This window comes from Ceratotherium simum, chromosome 5 (genome assembly GCF_057802395.1).
Source record: "Ceratotherium simum simum isolate JZ-2026a chromosome 5, ASM5780239v1, whole genome shotgun sequence".
NCBI lineage: Eukaryota > Metazoa > Chordata > Mammalia > Perissodactyla > Rhinocerotidae > Ceratotherium > Ceratotherium simum.
This window is the reverse complement of record NC_141904.1, coordinates 57192929-57207270: the sequence shown is the minus strand read 5'-3', so window position 1 is coordinate 57207270 and position 14342 is coordinate 57192929. Positions and strand designations below refer to the sequence as shown.

Below are 14342 nucleotides of genomic sequence, written 5' to 3'. Positions count from 1 at the left end.
TAGCAATGTTAATATCTTAGTTTTAATAAGTGTACCATGGTTATGTAAGATGTTAACATTAGGGGAAGTGGAGTAAAGAGTGTACAGGAACAGTCTGTACTGTTTTTGCAACTCTTCTGTAGATCTAAAATTATTTCAAAATCAATTTTTTAAAAAAGAGAATGTGTATATTGAATGATTAGATAAATTCACCTGTTCTTAGAGGCAAAGGGGAGGGGGAGGAGAAATAATCTAGTAAAAACATACCAATTTTTTAGTCCTATTTAAGGCTCTGTTAATTGAGAGCCTCCTTTTCACAAAGGACTGTGCAGTGTGCTCATCTTATCTCTTGAGCAGAATAGTTATCTCTTGGGCAGAGTAGTGTAGCAGAGGTGTATGGTCCAGTATTTAATCCACATCTTGCCTCTACCACTTGAGATATGTGACCTATATAAGTGCTTATGCTCATTGAACCTCAGCTTACTCATCTGTAAAATGGAGATAATGATATTAGCTCCCTCATAGGATGTTCTGAAAATGCCATAAGCAAATCCATGTAAAGCTCTTAGCCTAGTGCCTGACATAGATTGTAAGCAATAAATGATAGCTCTTACCCACAGAATTCTCACTGTGGATGAAAATTCTCACCTAAGTATGAGAGCCAGACTAAGATATAGATAGATAGATAGATAGATAGATAGATAGATAGATAGATAGATAGATAGATAGATGAATAGATATATTTATTTTTTAAAAATATGGCTCATTCTCAACCATTTAGTTAAAAAACATTAACCAGGAGGGAGAATCTGCAGGAATTCTTTGAGGGGCAAGATACAAAATAAGCTGTCAGGTCTGTCCAAAGGGGAGTAGTGGGGCCATTTGAAGTAAAGCTTATAGCTTAGAAGGAGGTAGAGGCAGGAGTAAAGGAATTGGCCAGTGAGTCAATGAGAGACGCTGAAAGGGTGGGGTGGGAAGGCCCTGGCAATAGAAAGTGTCAAAGGAGGTGAGAACACAAGAATATTTGTGGTGACCTAGAAGTTTTGAAGGGTGAGAATCTTGGGCGTCAACTGTAAAACAGTGTGAACCGCCCTTTGGCCCTAAGGAGGAGGGTGGTAAAGTCGAAGCAAATGTAGAGTAATAAGCAACCTTGCTAACAAGGGCTTAGTCTTGTTAGTAGAAGATGATGCTACTGTAGGAATGGAGAGAAAAGCATGAATTTGGGAGGCAGTCGTGGGGAAAGCAAAGCTTACTCACAAATTAAAATAAATACAACAGCACAGAGATCTCCTCTCCATGGGCAGTCTGATCTGGAATGGCCCCTATTTTCTCTCTATATTTCTAAGATAAATAAATAGTATGAACTCCACCTGATTGTTTTATGTCCTGGCATTCAGTGATCAGGAGACCGTTGATGGGTTTCTTAATGAGAGCAAATAAAAAAAAAAAACAGTCAATAGAATAAAACAGACTTTGGGGAGTCTGGCAGCCAGGTTGGTGCCTGTCCTTGGGGTTGCCTGTCTTGAACAGTTTCAGGGTAGCTCTCCCAGCTTTCAGTTTCCCAGCCACATAGACCTTTCCCTATTCTGGCCTACATTAGTTGAGAATTATTGAAATTCAGTAGTGGGATTTTTTTTTTTTTTGCAAGGTTTCTTCTAATTATATTCGATTCTAGATGATGTCTGTCTCTTTAGTATCCGTTCTCACTAAGCCCTCACTAACAACTGGAGTAAAAATCTCAGATGGCACCTGTCTGCTCCAGTTCAGCATTCACTGGTACATTTGCAAAACAGTTTTCTGTCCGTTACAATAAATCTTTTTATGCTGGAGAATTTTGACTGCGTACTGAGTCCCCTGCGCCTGGCCTTCAGCTTTGACAGTTACCAATCTGTGATCAGCCCTGTTTCCTACACATCTTCTTTCCCCAACCCTATATTACTTTGAAGCAGATCTCAAGCATCATATCATTTTTAATGTCCTTTATTTGTATATGTTAATGTTCAGGGACCATTCGGGTTATGTTCAGGCTGATTTGTTTGGAAAGTTAAGAGAATAAAATGCAGTAATATAGGGTTTACTCACATAAAAGGTAAGTCAAATGTATCCCCTGCTTACCAGGGGAGGACCCTGCATGCCTGGCTCCGGGAAGAAGATGCACATCAATGCTATGCTGTCTGGCGGTGCCTGAAGACTATCCAGGAACGCCTGTGGGAGGGTGTCCTGCCTGAGAGTGTCATCTTTGGGGATGTCAGAGTAGAAAGCTGACGCTGAGGACCACTGACCCAGGACATGACCCTATGAAGCCAGCAGGAAGTGGTCAGCAAACTATGGACCCTGTGCCAAATATGGCCCACTTCCTATGGTCCTCAAGCTAAGAATGATTTCTATTTTTTTTTTTTTTTTGTGAGGAAGATCGGCCCGGAGCTAACATCTGCCAATCCTCCTCTTTTTTGCTGAGGAAGACTGACCCTGGGCTAACATCCATGCCCATCTTCCTCCACTTTATATGGGACGCCGCCACAGCATGGCTTGACAAGCAGTGCGTCGGTGTGTGCCCGGGATCCAAACCGGCGAACCCCAGGCCGCCACAGCAGAGCGTGCGCACTTAACTGCTTGCGCCACTGGGCCAGCCCTGATTTCCATTTTTTTTTTTTTTTTGTGAGGAAGATCAGCCCTGAGCCAACATCCATGCTAATCCTCCTCTTTTTTGCTGAGGAAGACCGGCTCTGAGCTAACATCTATTGCCAATCCTCCTCCTTTTTTTCCCCCAAAGCCCCAGTAGATAGTTGTATGTCATAGTGGCACATCCTTCTAGTTGCTGTATGTGGGACATGGCCTCAGCATGGCAGGAGAAGCGGTACGTCAGTGCGCGCCCGGGATCCGAACCTGGGCCGCCAGTAGCGGAGCGCGCATACTTAACTGCTAAGCCACGGGGCCGGCCCTGATTTCTATATTTTTTAATGGTTGAAAAAAGTAAAAAAAGAATAATAATTTGTGATGTGAAAATTATATGAAATTCAAATTTTATTTTCTATAAATAGAGGTTTAATGAAACATAAGCACACTCATTTATTTACATACTATTTATGGCTGATGGCAGGGATGAGTAGTTGTGACAGAGACTGGATGACCCGCAAAGCAGAAAACAGTTACCATCTGGCCTCTTGCAGAAACAGTTAGCCAAACCGTGGTGTAGAGCATGGGCTCTGGAGCCAGCCTGCCTAGGTTTAAGTCCTGGCCACCTTTTTTAGGTGAGTGACTTTAAGCAAGTTGCCCACTCCATGCCTCAGTTTCCCCATCTTTAAAATGAGGGTTACAATAGTAGCTACCTTGCAGGGATGTTAGGAGTAATAAATTAGTAAATATCTATAAAGCATTGAGAAGAGTCCCTGCAATAAATATGAGCGATTATCACCTCTCCCTGGCTCCTGCCCAGGTGTAGAACAGAGGTGGCCTGCAGTAGAGCAGTGAGTCCTGTGCCAGTGGCTGCATTTCTGGCCCATCTTGGACTGTGTTTGTAGCTTAGTGAGGGTAGAGTCTAAGGGCAGCTACAGACATGATGTGGAAGACCCTCCTACTGCTCCCCAACCCCACTCTCGCTGCAAAAGTGAAGTACAGGGAAAATGAGTGAGGGTTTCCTGAATGCTGTGTCTATTAGAATGGAACTATTTTTGAAGGAATAAAAAATTGTGCTAGATCATATTGATATGATAGGCATTTTCTTACATGGCACATCATCTGTTTTGGTTTTTATCTCTTGGGCGGAAGAATGAGAAGAAGATAAAAATCATTGCATCCCCTAGGGAAGGAATATTAAAATTTATTTAATTAAATCTCACATTAAAAATAAAATTGCAGGGGCTGGCCCCATGGCGTAGCAGTTAAGTGCGCGCGTTCCGCTACTGCTGGCCCGGGTTCGGAGCCCAGGCGCGCACCGACATGCCGCTTGTCAGGCCATGCTATGGCGGCGTCCCACATAAAGTGGAGGAAGATCAGCAGATGTTAGCTCAGGGCTGGTCTTCCTCGGCAAAAAGAGGAGGATTGGCATGGATGTTAGCTCAGGGCTGATCTTCCTCACAAAAAAATAAATAAAATAAAATTGCATGGAGTGCTTTATTTCCCTTTATTTGTAATTCAAGTACAAGAGATATTTTAAACTGCTGAATCAATTCCTTCAAGAAAAATATGACCTCCATGTCCTTCTTCATTCTCTTCTTCCCTTCCTGCCACCTCTCTCTCCTTTTTTCCTTCATTTCCTTCCCTCATTTTTCCCCTTCTTGTCCTCTGAAAAGATGAAGAAAAAACATTTGATAAAAGTCATTCATTATAAAAATTCACAGCAAACTTAGCATAGAAGGGAACTTTCTCTATTTGATAAGGGGTGTCCCTTCCATGCCCTCAGCAGATGCAATACTTAGGGATGAAATCTTCATAATAATCACTTTAGAATCAGGAATTAGACTAGTGAACCCACTATCTCAGCTTGGAATCAACAATATACAGGTGGTCCTAGCCAGTGCAATAAGACAAGAAAAACAAAAAAGCTATAAGGCCTGGAAAAGATGCAACAGAACTGTTGTTATTCAGAAAATACTGCCTACACTGAATACTCAATGCCTTTTTCTTTTTCTTTTTCTTTTTTTTAACCTCTTTGGTGAGATGCTCTCCAGCCCTGTCTTAAAATTGCATGGTGGGGGTGATGTCCACACTTGAAACAGGACACCTGTTCTGGGTTTAGCGTTGACCTGGCCCAGCTTGGTCTGGCAGCTGAGTTGTTGGACTAGGAAGCCTCTGCAGGTTGTAGTCTGTCATCTCTCCGTAAAGCCCGAAAGCATTTCTGGTATTGCATTTGCTAGTTCTCAATAGAGCTATTTAACTAGAATCTGGAAACATTTTCCCTGAGGGCTCTTTTTAGACAGCAGTAAAATGTAGCTGGAGACATACTGAGTAAATGGAAAAGAAAAATCAAATTAGGCCAAGAATTTTTTTAATCTCCTATTCTCACTGAAGCCCTCAAGGAGAGCACCATAATTCCTACCTTGCTTATGTGGGTCAGGCATAAAGCCACCTCCATAGATCCAATAACATGTAAATGTTCTGGTTTTGAAATTGCACCTGCCCGCTTTGCTGGATCACAGCACTAAATCACGCAGCAACGATTTCTGGTTCAATTGTTCGTTACTTGGGAATGTCAGATTGCCAGAGAGCAGCCTAATGTTTACTTCCAAATGGGCAATGCCTTAGGAAAGGAGTTTTAATTATAATCTCATGTAGCAGCATTGCACACAAAGGCAGAGGGGCCAGCGTTTATGTTCTGCATATATCTTGTAGCTGTGCAGAAAACACTCATCTGACTGGGTCATGTAAAATGGGCAGCAAAGTCAGCCAAACCTTAGAAAAGATGACACAGCAAATGGAACAGCTGAATCTTCCTCCATCCTGCCAAGTATGCTATGCTCCCTTCCCCTTTTTAAAGCAAGAGAACTCAATTGGCATTTGCCCTTCAGCCTCCCCATTCTGAAACAGAATCTATGACCCAGCAGCTTTAGACACTAAAAAAGCAGAGACTCAGGAGTCTCCAGGCTGTGAGGTGGATCCAGGATTATCTGAGACCAAGTCCTGCTCCCCCAGGAAATCCCCCCTCTCCTCACTTGCTGCAGTTTGTGCCACCAAAGATGATGATATCACAACTGGCATTTCTAACCCAAAGCAGGAGCCATTTAGAGAAATTCGGGGGATGCTCAAGAGGCTGTGTGTGTGTGTGTGTAGATTCAGTATGCCGGTGGTGCAGCTCTGACGTAAAAAAATATTTTAAAAATCTCCTCGGGGCACAGATGCTTAGGAGCCAGGCACTGGACAGGGAGCATCCTGAAGGGCACTGTCACCTGGAGGCAGAAGGGCTATTGGATCTTTCTCTTCAGCAATTAAATAATTGTAATGTGATGTCTCTTGTGTTGAGAGATTCATCCTTTGCATTTGGAACTGAGCCTTCCCAGTGTTCAGAGAGTTTCCTGCTGTCTGTTCAGCTCAGCATGCCAAGAAGCTGAGGAGGTACTCGGCAGCCCCGATTCGTTCTCCGTCTTGGAAAAGTATTTCACTGCTTCAAGACATCGTGAAGTCACTCCTGGCCACATTGTGGAATTGTTTTGCACCTTATTTTTTCAGTCTTTTAATTTTTCTATTTAAATGCCAGAGAGGTTGGGTCTATTTCAGAGAAGCCTTCTGATTTCTGAGGCTGGCAAGGGCATAAAATGACATGAGAGTTTCTCGGCAGAATTCCAAATTCAGGCAAGATTTTTCCAAGCATCTACTATGTTCAAAACAACCTGCAAGGATGTCCTGGAGAATCTGAAGTTCTGGTTTAACCCTCAAAACTTTGAAAGCAATGGCTGAGAAAGAAAGATGAGCATCCTGAGGTTCCCTCTGGAAATGATTGAGGTTTGCCACGATAATTGGCAAGTTTGGCTTTTTCCATCAAAATTTGGTGTCTCCATGTGCTGTCCAGCATCTACTGCAGGTCAGATGGAGCTTAGGAAGACAAGGGTAACTGTTCTCTTTGTCTTTGTAAAACCTTTGTCTGTCATCTCTCTCTTTCCCACAGCCTGTTGTTTTTATTTATGTAATTCTTGTCTGCAAAGTCATTGGAATGGGTAGGCTCCCTCTCCTTGCAGATTTGCAAATGTTTTATGTGGAGGTGATTTTCAAAATTTGTGCCTATATATAGTATAAAAATCCATGTCCATGGTAGGGTTTTCTCTCTGTATATTTCCTTTTGCTGTCTGGTTGTTATTTATACATATTAATATGTGCATTTCAAATATACTGTAGATACAAAGATGCTTTCTTAAGAGCTTGGTAATAGAAGAACTTGTTTTTTTTTTAAAAAAAGATTTTTAATCTAGTGAACTAAAAAAACAAATATTCTTTGTGCTTTAGAAAAGCCATTGCATAAAAGAAATTTGGAGAGCAGCTTCAGGCAAGGTGAGGTAAAGGTTTTTGAAAAGATGAAACCAGAAGCATCAAAAGACAACTGCCTGACAAGGTCATTGGATGGGAAATCTGAGGCAGCTTTTCTCTGCAGGAGGGGTGGGGGAGAATGATTCTACCAAGTGGAAGCTTCCGAATTAAAAGCTGGCAGATATTGAGGGTGAGGGATAAAGGAGCAGATCCCTGCCCGTTTGCTGTCCCTCGGAGGCTGCTTCTAATGACATCCCTGTGCCATTGCTCCTTCCCTGGCTCCTAAGCCAGGTCATCTCTGCACAGCTGGAGTGAGACGGGGCACTGTTTGCATTCCACAGATTGGTGTGTAGCCAGCGCCTCATGGAGTGGGACACGACTGTATGGTGGAGTTATGTTGTCTTCGTAATTGACCTTGACATTTTCCGTTCTTCTTTTTTTTTATTTTGACCATACAGGAGCCTAGTAATAAACGAGTCAAACCTCTTTCCAGAGTCACCTCATTAGCAAACCTCATCCCGCCTGTGAAGGCCACACCGTTAAAGCGCTTCGGCCAAACCCTGCAGGTAAGAAGAACATGGTGGGCTCACGTTTGCAGAAAACCATGTTGTGCAGGAGGGGACATCCCTCCCTACCCAGAACCTACCCTAGTTTCAGACTTACCTGAATCAATGCTTATTTCAATAGAGAGCAAGTGAGGGGACTGAAGGGAAGACAGCGGTGTTTGCAGGTTGTGAACTGGGGTCAGGTGGAATCCTTCGAGGGGTAACTTGAAGAGCCGTCTCTGTTGGGTCTTTTCTCACAATTGTATTTCAGTCCTGTGCCCCATCCAGACGCACTCTCACAGGTTTTGTCCTAAAATATCTAGGGCCTCCTAAGAAAACCAGCACATGTTGTGAGTCAGAGGGTGGGAGAGACTAGTGGCTTAAACCAGGGTCTGCAAACTACAGCATGTGGAAAACAATTCATCCCACTCCTGGTTTTCCTATGGCCTGTGAGCTAAGAATGGTTCTTACTTTTTAAAATGGCTAGGAAAAAAGTCAAGAGTAATGATATTTCATGACACATGAAAATTATATGAAATTCAAATTTCAGTGTCCATAAATAAAGTTTTGTTGGAACGCAGGCATGCTAAATGTTTATGTATTGCCTATGGCTGCTTTTGCAGTACAATGGCAGAGTCGAGTAGTTGTGACAGAGACCATATCGCCCACAAGTCCAAAAATATTTACTCTCTGGCCCTTTACAGAAAATGTTTGCTGACCCCTGGCTTAGAACAAGGGCCCTAGAATGAAGTATCTCAGGTCTGACCTCGGCTCTGTCATTCAAAGACTTTGTCACCTTGGGCAGGTGACTTAATATCTCTAGGTCTCACTTTCATTCCTAATGGGTAAATTGGGCATGATGCCACCAGCTCCTTTATAGAGTCATTGTAAAGATTTATAAGATAGTGCATTTAAACTACTTAGTATTTATAAGATAGTGCGTTTAAAGGACTGTATTGCTAGCAAACTATACTAAGCCCTTTGTTAGCAATCACTGATTTACTAGTTAGCTAAGTAATAAATATTAGGTACTATAATAATTCTTTGGGTAACAAGTGGTTGTATTTGTTCTTAAACTCCTGATAATGTTTATCTTTTAAGGTGAAAATTGAGATTTGTCCAAGGCCTTGGACCAAATTTGATAATCATAAAAATCCTCCTATAGACTGAAGCCCACAAAAGTCATGCCATGAAAAGGCTCACCTTGTTTAGCTAAGAAGTAGTGTTGAGTCTGCCACTTCTTACTTGTCCTGAATACTTGTGCTTAGCAGTATTTTTATCTTGGCTTTCTGAGTCATTAAGAAAATTGTAGACCAGAACCCAAGGCATGTCCCATGCTGTGAAAATCTATGATTTGAGAACTATTTGAGGTCTCCCTCATCCCCTCCTGTCGTTGCTTCCACACTGTTCAGCCAATATGCCGTGGCTCTGCATAGCCCAAGCTGTTCTTACCACTCTCCTGTGGATGCCGTCCCTCTCCAATGCTTATCCTCTGCCCTGCCCATTCCTCTGTTAACTCTACTGACAATCTCTCCTGAATGAATACCTCATCGCCTAATTAGCAATAGGTTTGGCTCTGTTTCTCTCAGTGCTTGGGCCTCTGAGCCCCTGGTTATCCCCTGATCCCCTTTGTGGGAGAATGGATGAGAAAAAAAATAAGGTTGTCTGGGGGAGCCAGATGAAGGGCTTTGAAGCTAGTGAAGAAAAATGTGTTTACCTTCTCTCCCCTGTGACCAGTCCCTCAGCCCTCTAGCCAAGTTCATCGCAGGCTTCCCCTGGAAGATTCATCACCACCCTGGTCCTGCACATCTGGTCTTTCGCTGAGTTCTGCTTTTTGAAAATTCTTAGCCTGTCTACTGCCATTTTACCCTTTCCTTTCCATCCCAGTGTGGCTCAAGTTCACTCTGTAGTTATTTCCTCCCTTGATTACGAGATTTCCATGTTGCCAGTCACCTCTTCCTATTGTCTCTCCTAGGAGAGTCTACCCTCTGCCCCGGGAAGACCCTTACTCGTTCCACAAGCATTGAATGGGCCCTCTTCATGCACCAGGCTCTATTTCCTTCCCTCATGTTGCTTACATCCTAGATAGAGTTGCCTTCTGGTAGATTCGTGGCCACATCTGGCCCACAAGTTGTGTTTTGTTGGGCTGCATAGTGTTTTGAGCTGATGTTTAGAAATCAAAACACTCCATATAAGAATCTAGAGTTCTGGCTTCTCTTCATGAATTGGAAGGTTTGGCAGTGCTGGGTGTGTGTTGCCACATGGCAGTAATGAGCTGGACTTGAGTAGACAGCCAACTGTCATCTACAAATGTCCCCACCTCTCCTGACCACACCTGGCTGGTAAATTCCATGTTTGTGCTCCTGCATCTAGGGAGAGCACTGTCTATGCCTCCCACCACAGCCCAGCCCTGACTGCATATTGCTGTAACATCCTTCATTGTCATAGCTTTGACATCTTCCCTGTCGCTTCCCAGGCAACCTTTATTTCTTGTCTCCTGTTTCTGCCCTACACAGATCCTACACAGGGAACACTGCAGGAAATATTTGATCACCTTGAAAAGTTGCGTTGACCTAGAGAACTCAGACAGAAAGAAATCAAGTCATGTCTGAAATCCAACAGACAGGCCAAGCAAGGATGAGAGAGCCAGACTCGAGGGAGGGATCTGACATGTGGAAATTGGTTTCTAAAACCCTAAAGATTTTTTTTGGCAAAATAATTTTTTTATTTACTTTTTTCAAATATCATGACAAATAGCTAACTCCAGGCTCCATTTATTGGACAGAAACGACCTGGCAGAAGCAGAACAGTTATTCATGATGATTATGCACATAGACATGAAGAGAACTTGAGCAATGTGCTTATGTTCTGAGTGTGTCTTTGGTGGGCAGTGAACGTTAATATGCCCCTGAGGCTGTATGCAGAGTTAGACAGCCATGTTTGCAGGATGATTTGCAAAGCATGGAAAATACCATCTTATCTTATTACCCCCAAATATCTCCGTCAGTCACCTTAGTGCAGAGTGCAAGTCCTAGCATCCCAGTAATTTCCTCATGACTTTATTGTTTCCCTCACTAGCTAGAATGGAATGGGGTGCTAATGTAGCCTGGGGAGCAAGGAGGATGAGGGGGAGGAGGAGGCCCCAAAGGGGTACTCAGTGGGCCAACTTAACTTCCTTTCCCATTTTGTCTTGGTGCCCATTCTAAAAGGGGAGGAACAGAGAACAAGGAGTGTAGGGGCTGCCCCAAAGCTCTCAGCAGTCATTCATTCCTTACCCATATGTGTGTATTATTTATGCCTTTTCTACTACCAAAAACCACTCAGGACTGTAATTGAGCAGCTTGGTTCTCTGTTGCAGTATCCCTTTTCCCCAGTTTCTGGCACCATAGAGACATACATATCCCTTTGAATGTCCAGTTATATCTCTCAGGTTGAGTTCCTTTTATTATAGAGGAAGAGATGACTTAGGCCCAAACACCCAAACAGGATGCTTTAATCAATAATGGAACACTTAGCAGTCTTTCCTCTGGCTCCTCGGGAGACCACAGGTTAGTCCAGGAGGATATCAGGAAAGCTCTGGCCTGACAGCCTCTTCCAAAAAGGTTAAAACCCCAGCCACAAATATGAGTGGTCTTTGCAGCAACAGTTTAGCAAGACACTGCAGGATTTGTTCTCTTTGCCTCCTCTGTGCCCCATATGGACTGGAGGCTTAGGCCTCAGCACAAAGGCGGCATTTGTGGAAGTCGGAGAGGGACAGCCTACTGCATGGTCTCCATCTGCTTCTGAACGGGGAGGTTAGCGCTGCTGGTAGACTGGGGCACAGATGTCTGGATCCCTCTGGGCCTATAAATCCCCTCACTGGCCTGCCCGAGAGGAAAATCTGGCCTAGCTCTGAAAGGGGCCTGCGTGCGCTGCTCCTCATGTGAAGTGAGAAAGGAGACCTCGCCTTCGGCAAGTCTCCTCCCCCACCACAGCTGTGCGGGGCTCGTGGACTCATTTGAGCTGAGTCCAATTGCATGCTATGGAATGCTGTGTACGTTACACTGTGATTGAGCCCTGTGTTTTCTTTGAACATGAACTTTCTTTTCCATTATAATAGTATATGTTCATTATGGAAAAATACAAAAAAGGAGAGAGAAAAAAGATTCCACTCCAAAACAACCCCTGTTAATATTTTAATCATTTCTTTCCAGTGTTATTCTAGGTATGTCTACCTAACTTATACACTCTGAGCCTGATTTGGGGTTACTCACAGTCTGTCCAGGCTTATCTTTGTGTAATCTGTTCACTTTTGGATTTAAACTTCCGGTCCAACAGTGGATGATCAGTTTCTCCGATCTCTATTGGTCTTGTCCTCATATATTTCGAAGTTATGTTGTTAGGTATAAAGAGGTGCCTCTCCTTCATTGTTACAGTCTCTCTGGGAAATTGTGCCTTTTATTAAAGTTAAATAACCCAGTTTATTTCTTTTAATGCTTTTTATCTTGGGTTTTATTTTGTGTGGTTTTTTTTTTTTGCATTTTGCCTGATATATTTTGTGCCATCTCTTCTATTTTCATCTTCCTTTTGTCATTTAGCTGGATCGGAATTTTGTTATGGCTTAAGGGAAATATTATATCACAGTTATTCTTGGAAAATATGATGTTAATGGACTAAGTGTATTATTACAATGTGTTGATGTGATTTATTTTATATAACTTGTCTCCTCTTAATGGATATTTAGGCTGTCAATATTTTTATATTATTAAATAACTCTGTATTGAATGTCTTTTGAAGGCATTTGTCCTATTTCTTTTTTTTTTTTTTTTTTTTTTTTAAAGATTTTATTTATTTTATTTTTCCCCCCAAAGCCCCAGTGGATAGTTGTGTGTCGTAGCTGCACATCCTTCTAGTTGCTGTATGTGGGACTCGGCCTCAGGATGAACGGAGAAGTGGTGCCTCGATGCGCACCCGGGATCCGAACCCGGGCCACCAGCATCGCAGCGCACGCACTTAACCACCAAGCCACAGGGCCGGCCCTGTCCTATTTCTTTAAAGTACCTTCTATTATGCTTTCTTTTCTGATTATATAACATCATTTAAAAAATTGGAAAATATAGAGAAGCACAGAAAAGGGAGTTAAAGTCACTTGTAATCCCATTTTCCCATCACCAAAAAACTTTTATTAACATTTTGGCATATATTCAGACAATCTTTTTTACTGTATACCTGCATGTGTATTTTTAAAAAACAAAATCATAATCATACTGTATATACTATTTTCTAACTTGCTTTTGTCTTAACAGTATAAAATAACCTTACCGTATGAGAATATATTTTCATGTCATTAGATATTCTTCAGAGACCCTATTCTTTTGTGTGTGTGTGTGTGTGTGTGTGTGTGAGAGGAAGATTAGCTCTGAGCTAACATCTGTTGCCAATCCTCCTCTTTTTGCTGAGGAAGATTGGCCCTGGGCTAACATCCATGCCCATCTTCCTCTACTTTATATGTGGGACGCCTGCCACAGCATGGCTTGATAAGAGGTGCCTAGGTCCAGGCCCGGGATCCAAGCCTGCAAACCCGGGGCCGCCGAAGCAGAGCGTGTGAACTTAACCACTACGCCACCGGGCCAGCCCCTCACAGACCCTATTCTTAATGGATTCATATAGTGTTTAATCAAAAGGATATACTAGTTTATTTAATCAGTCTTCTGTTGTTGAACATTTGTTTCCATTTTTCCACCATTATAGATAACACTGCTTTAAACATCCTGATCACAAATCTTGTGTGTGTCTGTATTTCTCTTTTTCCTTAGATTATATACCCAGAAGTAGAGTTCTGGTCAAAGGGTGTGAATGCTAAAGGCATTTGATATCACTAGAGTTAGGCCTGTATTCTTGATATGTGTCTGTCTTGGACAGAATTGCTTCTCTCTGTTCTCATATCCCAATTCTAGGCTCATAGTCACATTTCTCCCTGTCTTTTCCCAGTTTTTTCCCTCTGCTGTGACATCTTCACAAGATGGCTCTTCCCAGGGGCCCCTTGACTTTTCCACACAGGCCAAGGTTGTCTCTTACTTTTCTTTGTATCCACAGTATGTAACACTACACGCTACTTAGGATATGCTCAGAAATTGGTAGTTACTACAGTCATGCATCGCTTAACGACGGGGATATGTTCTGAGAAATGCATTGTTAGGCGATTTCATTGTGTGAACATCCTAGAGTGTACTTATACAAACCTAGATGGTATAGTCTACTACACACCTAGGCTATATGATACTAATCTTATGGGACCACAGTCATATGTGCAGTCCGTCGTTGGCGGAAACGTTGTTATGTGGCACATGACTGTATTATTATCACTTTTATTACTAGAAAAGGTGGCCATTGCTCTTCCTAGGCGCTCTCCAGGAGCTGGCAGTGGGTGCCCACCTAGTAATGTTATATAACTGGCTACTTCACAATAGAAAATGAGCCCCCTCCCCCACTCATATCCCCTCAGGAAGGATTGTTGAGGCTAAAGAAGAGTTTCTGGTAAACACAGTCTCTGATTGCTCCATTCCCTGACCCTTAGATCTGGAAATTATTTCATTTAACCTGGATGCAGCAGGAAATGTCATATATTAGTGTTCTCTGTTAACATTCTTTATATCTACTGTGTTATTGGTTCTGCTCTAGACTTGTTGGGGAGGTAGTCAGTATGAAAAAGGAGACGGTGCTTGCTCTTAAGGTAAAATTTACTTGATAAAAGTTGGCTAAGATATATTAGTAAGTGGAAAAAAAGGAAATTCAAAACCATTGTATTTGAATTAATAAAACACACCCATAATAGTATATGTATAGGAAAAAACCAAGAACATCATCAACTTCTTAATAGTG

The 14342-nt window shown here is 42.5% G+C and overlaps 1 protein-coding gene across 3 annotated transcripts in view; it reads left to right on the top strand.

Moving 5' to 3' along the window:
• ARHGEF3 (Rho guanine nucleotide exchange factor 3) overlaps window positions 1–14342 on the top strand; it is a 296369-nt gene that overhangs the window by 249141 nt on the left and 32886 nt on the right. For all 3 annotated transcript variants that reach the window (XM_004419841.3, XM_004419840.3, XM_004419842.2), the window contains one exon: window positions 7395–7502. In XM_004419841.3, the coding sequence (XP_004419898.2) occupies window positions 7395–7502 (108 nt within the window). The remainder of the gene's footprint in view (window positions 1–7394; window positions 7503–14342) is intronic.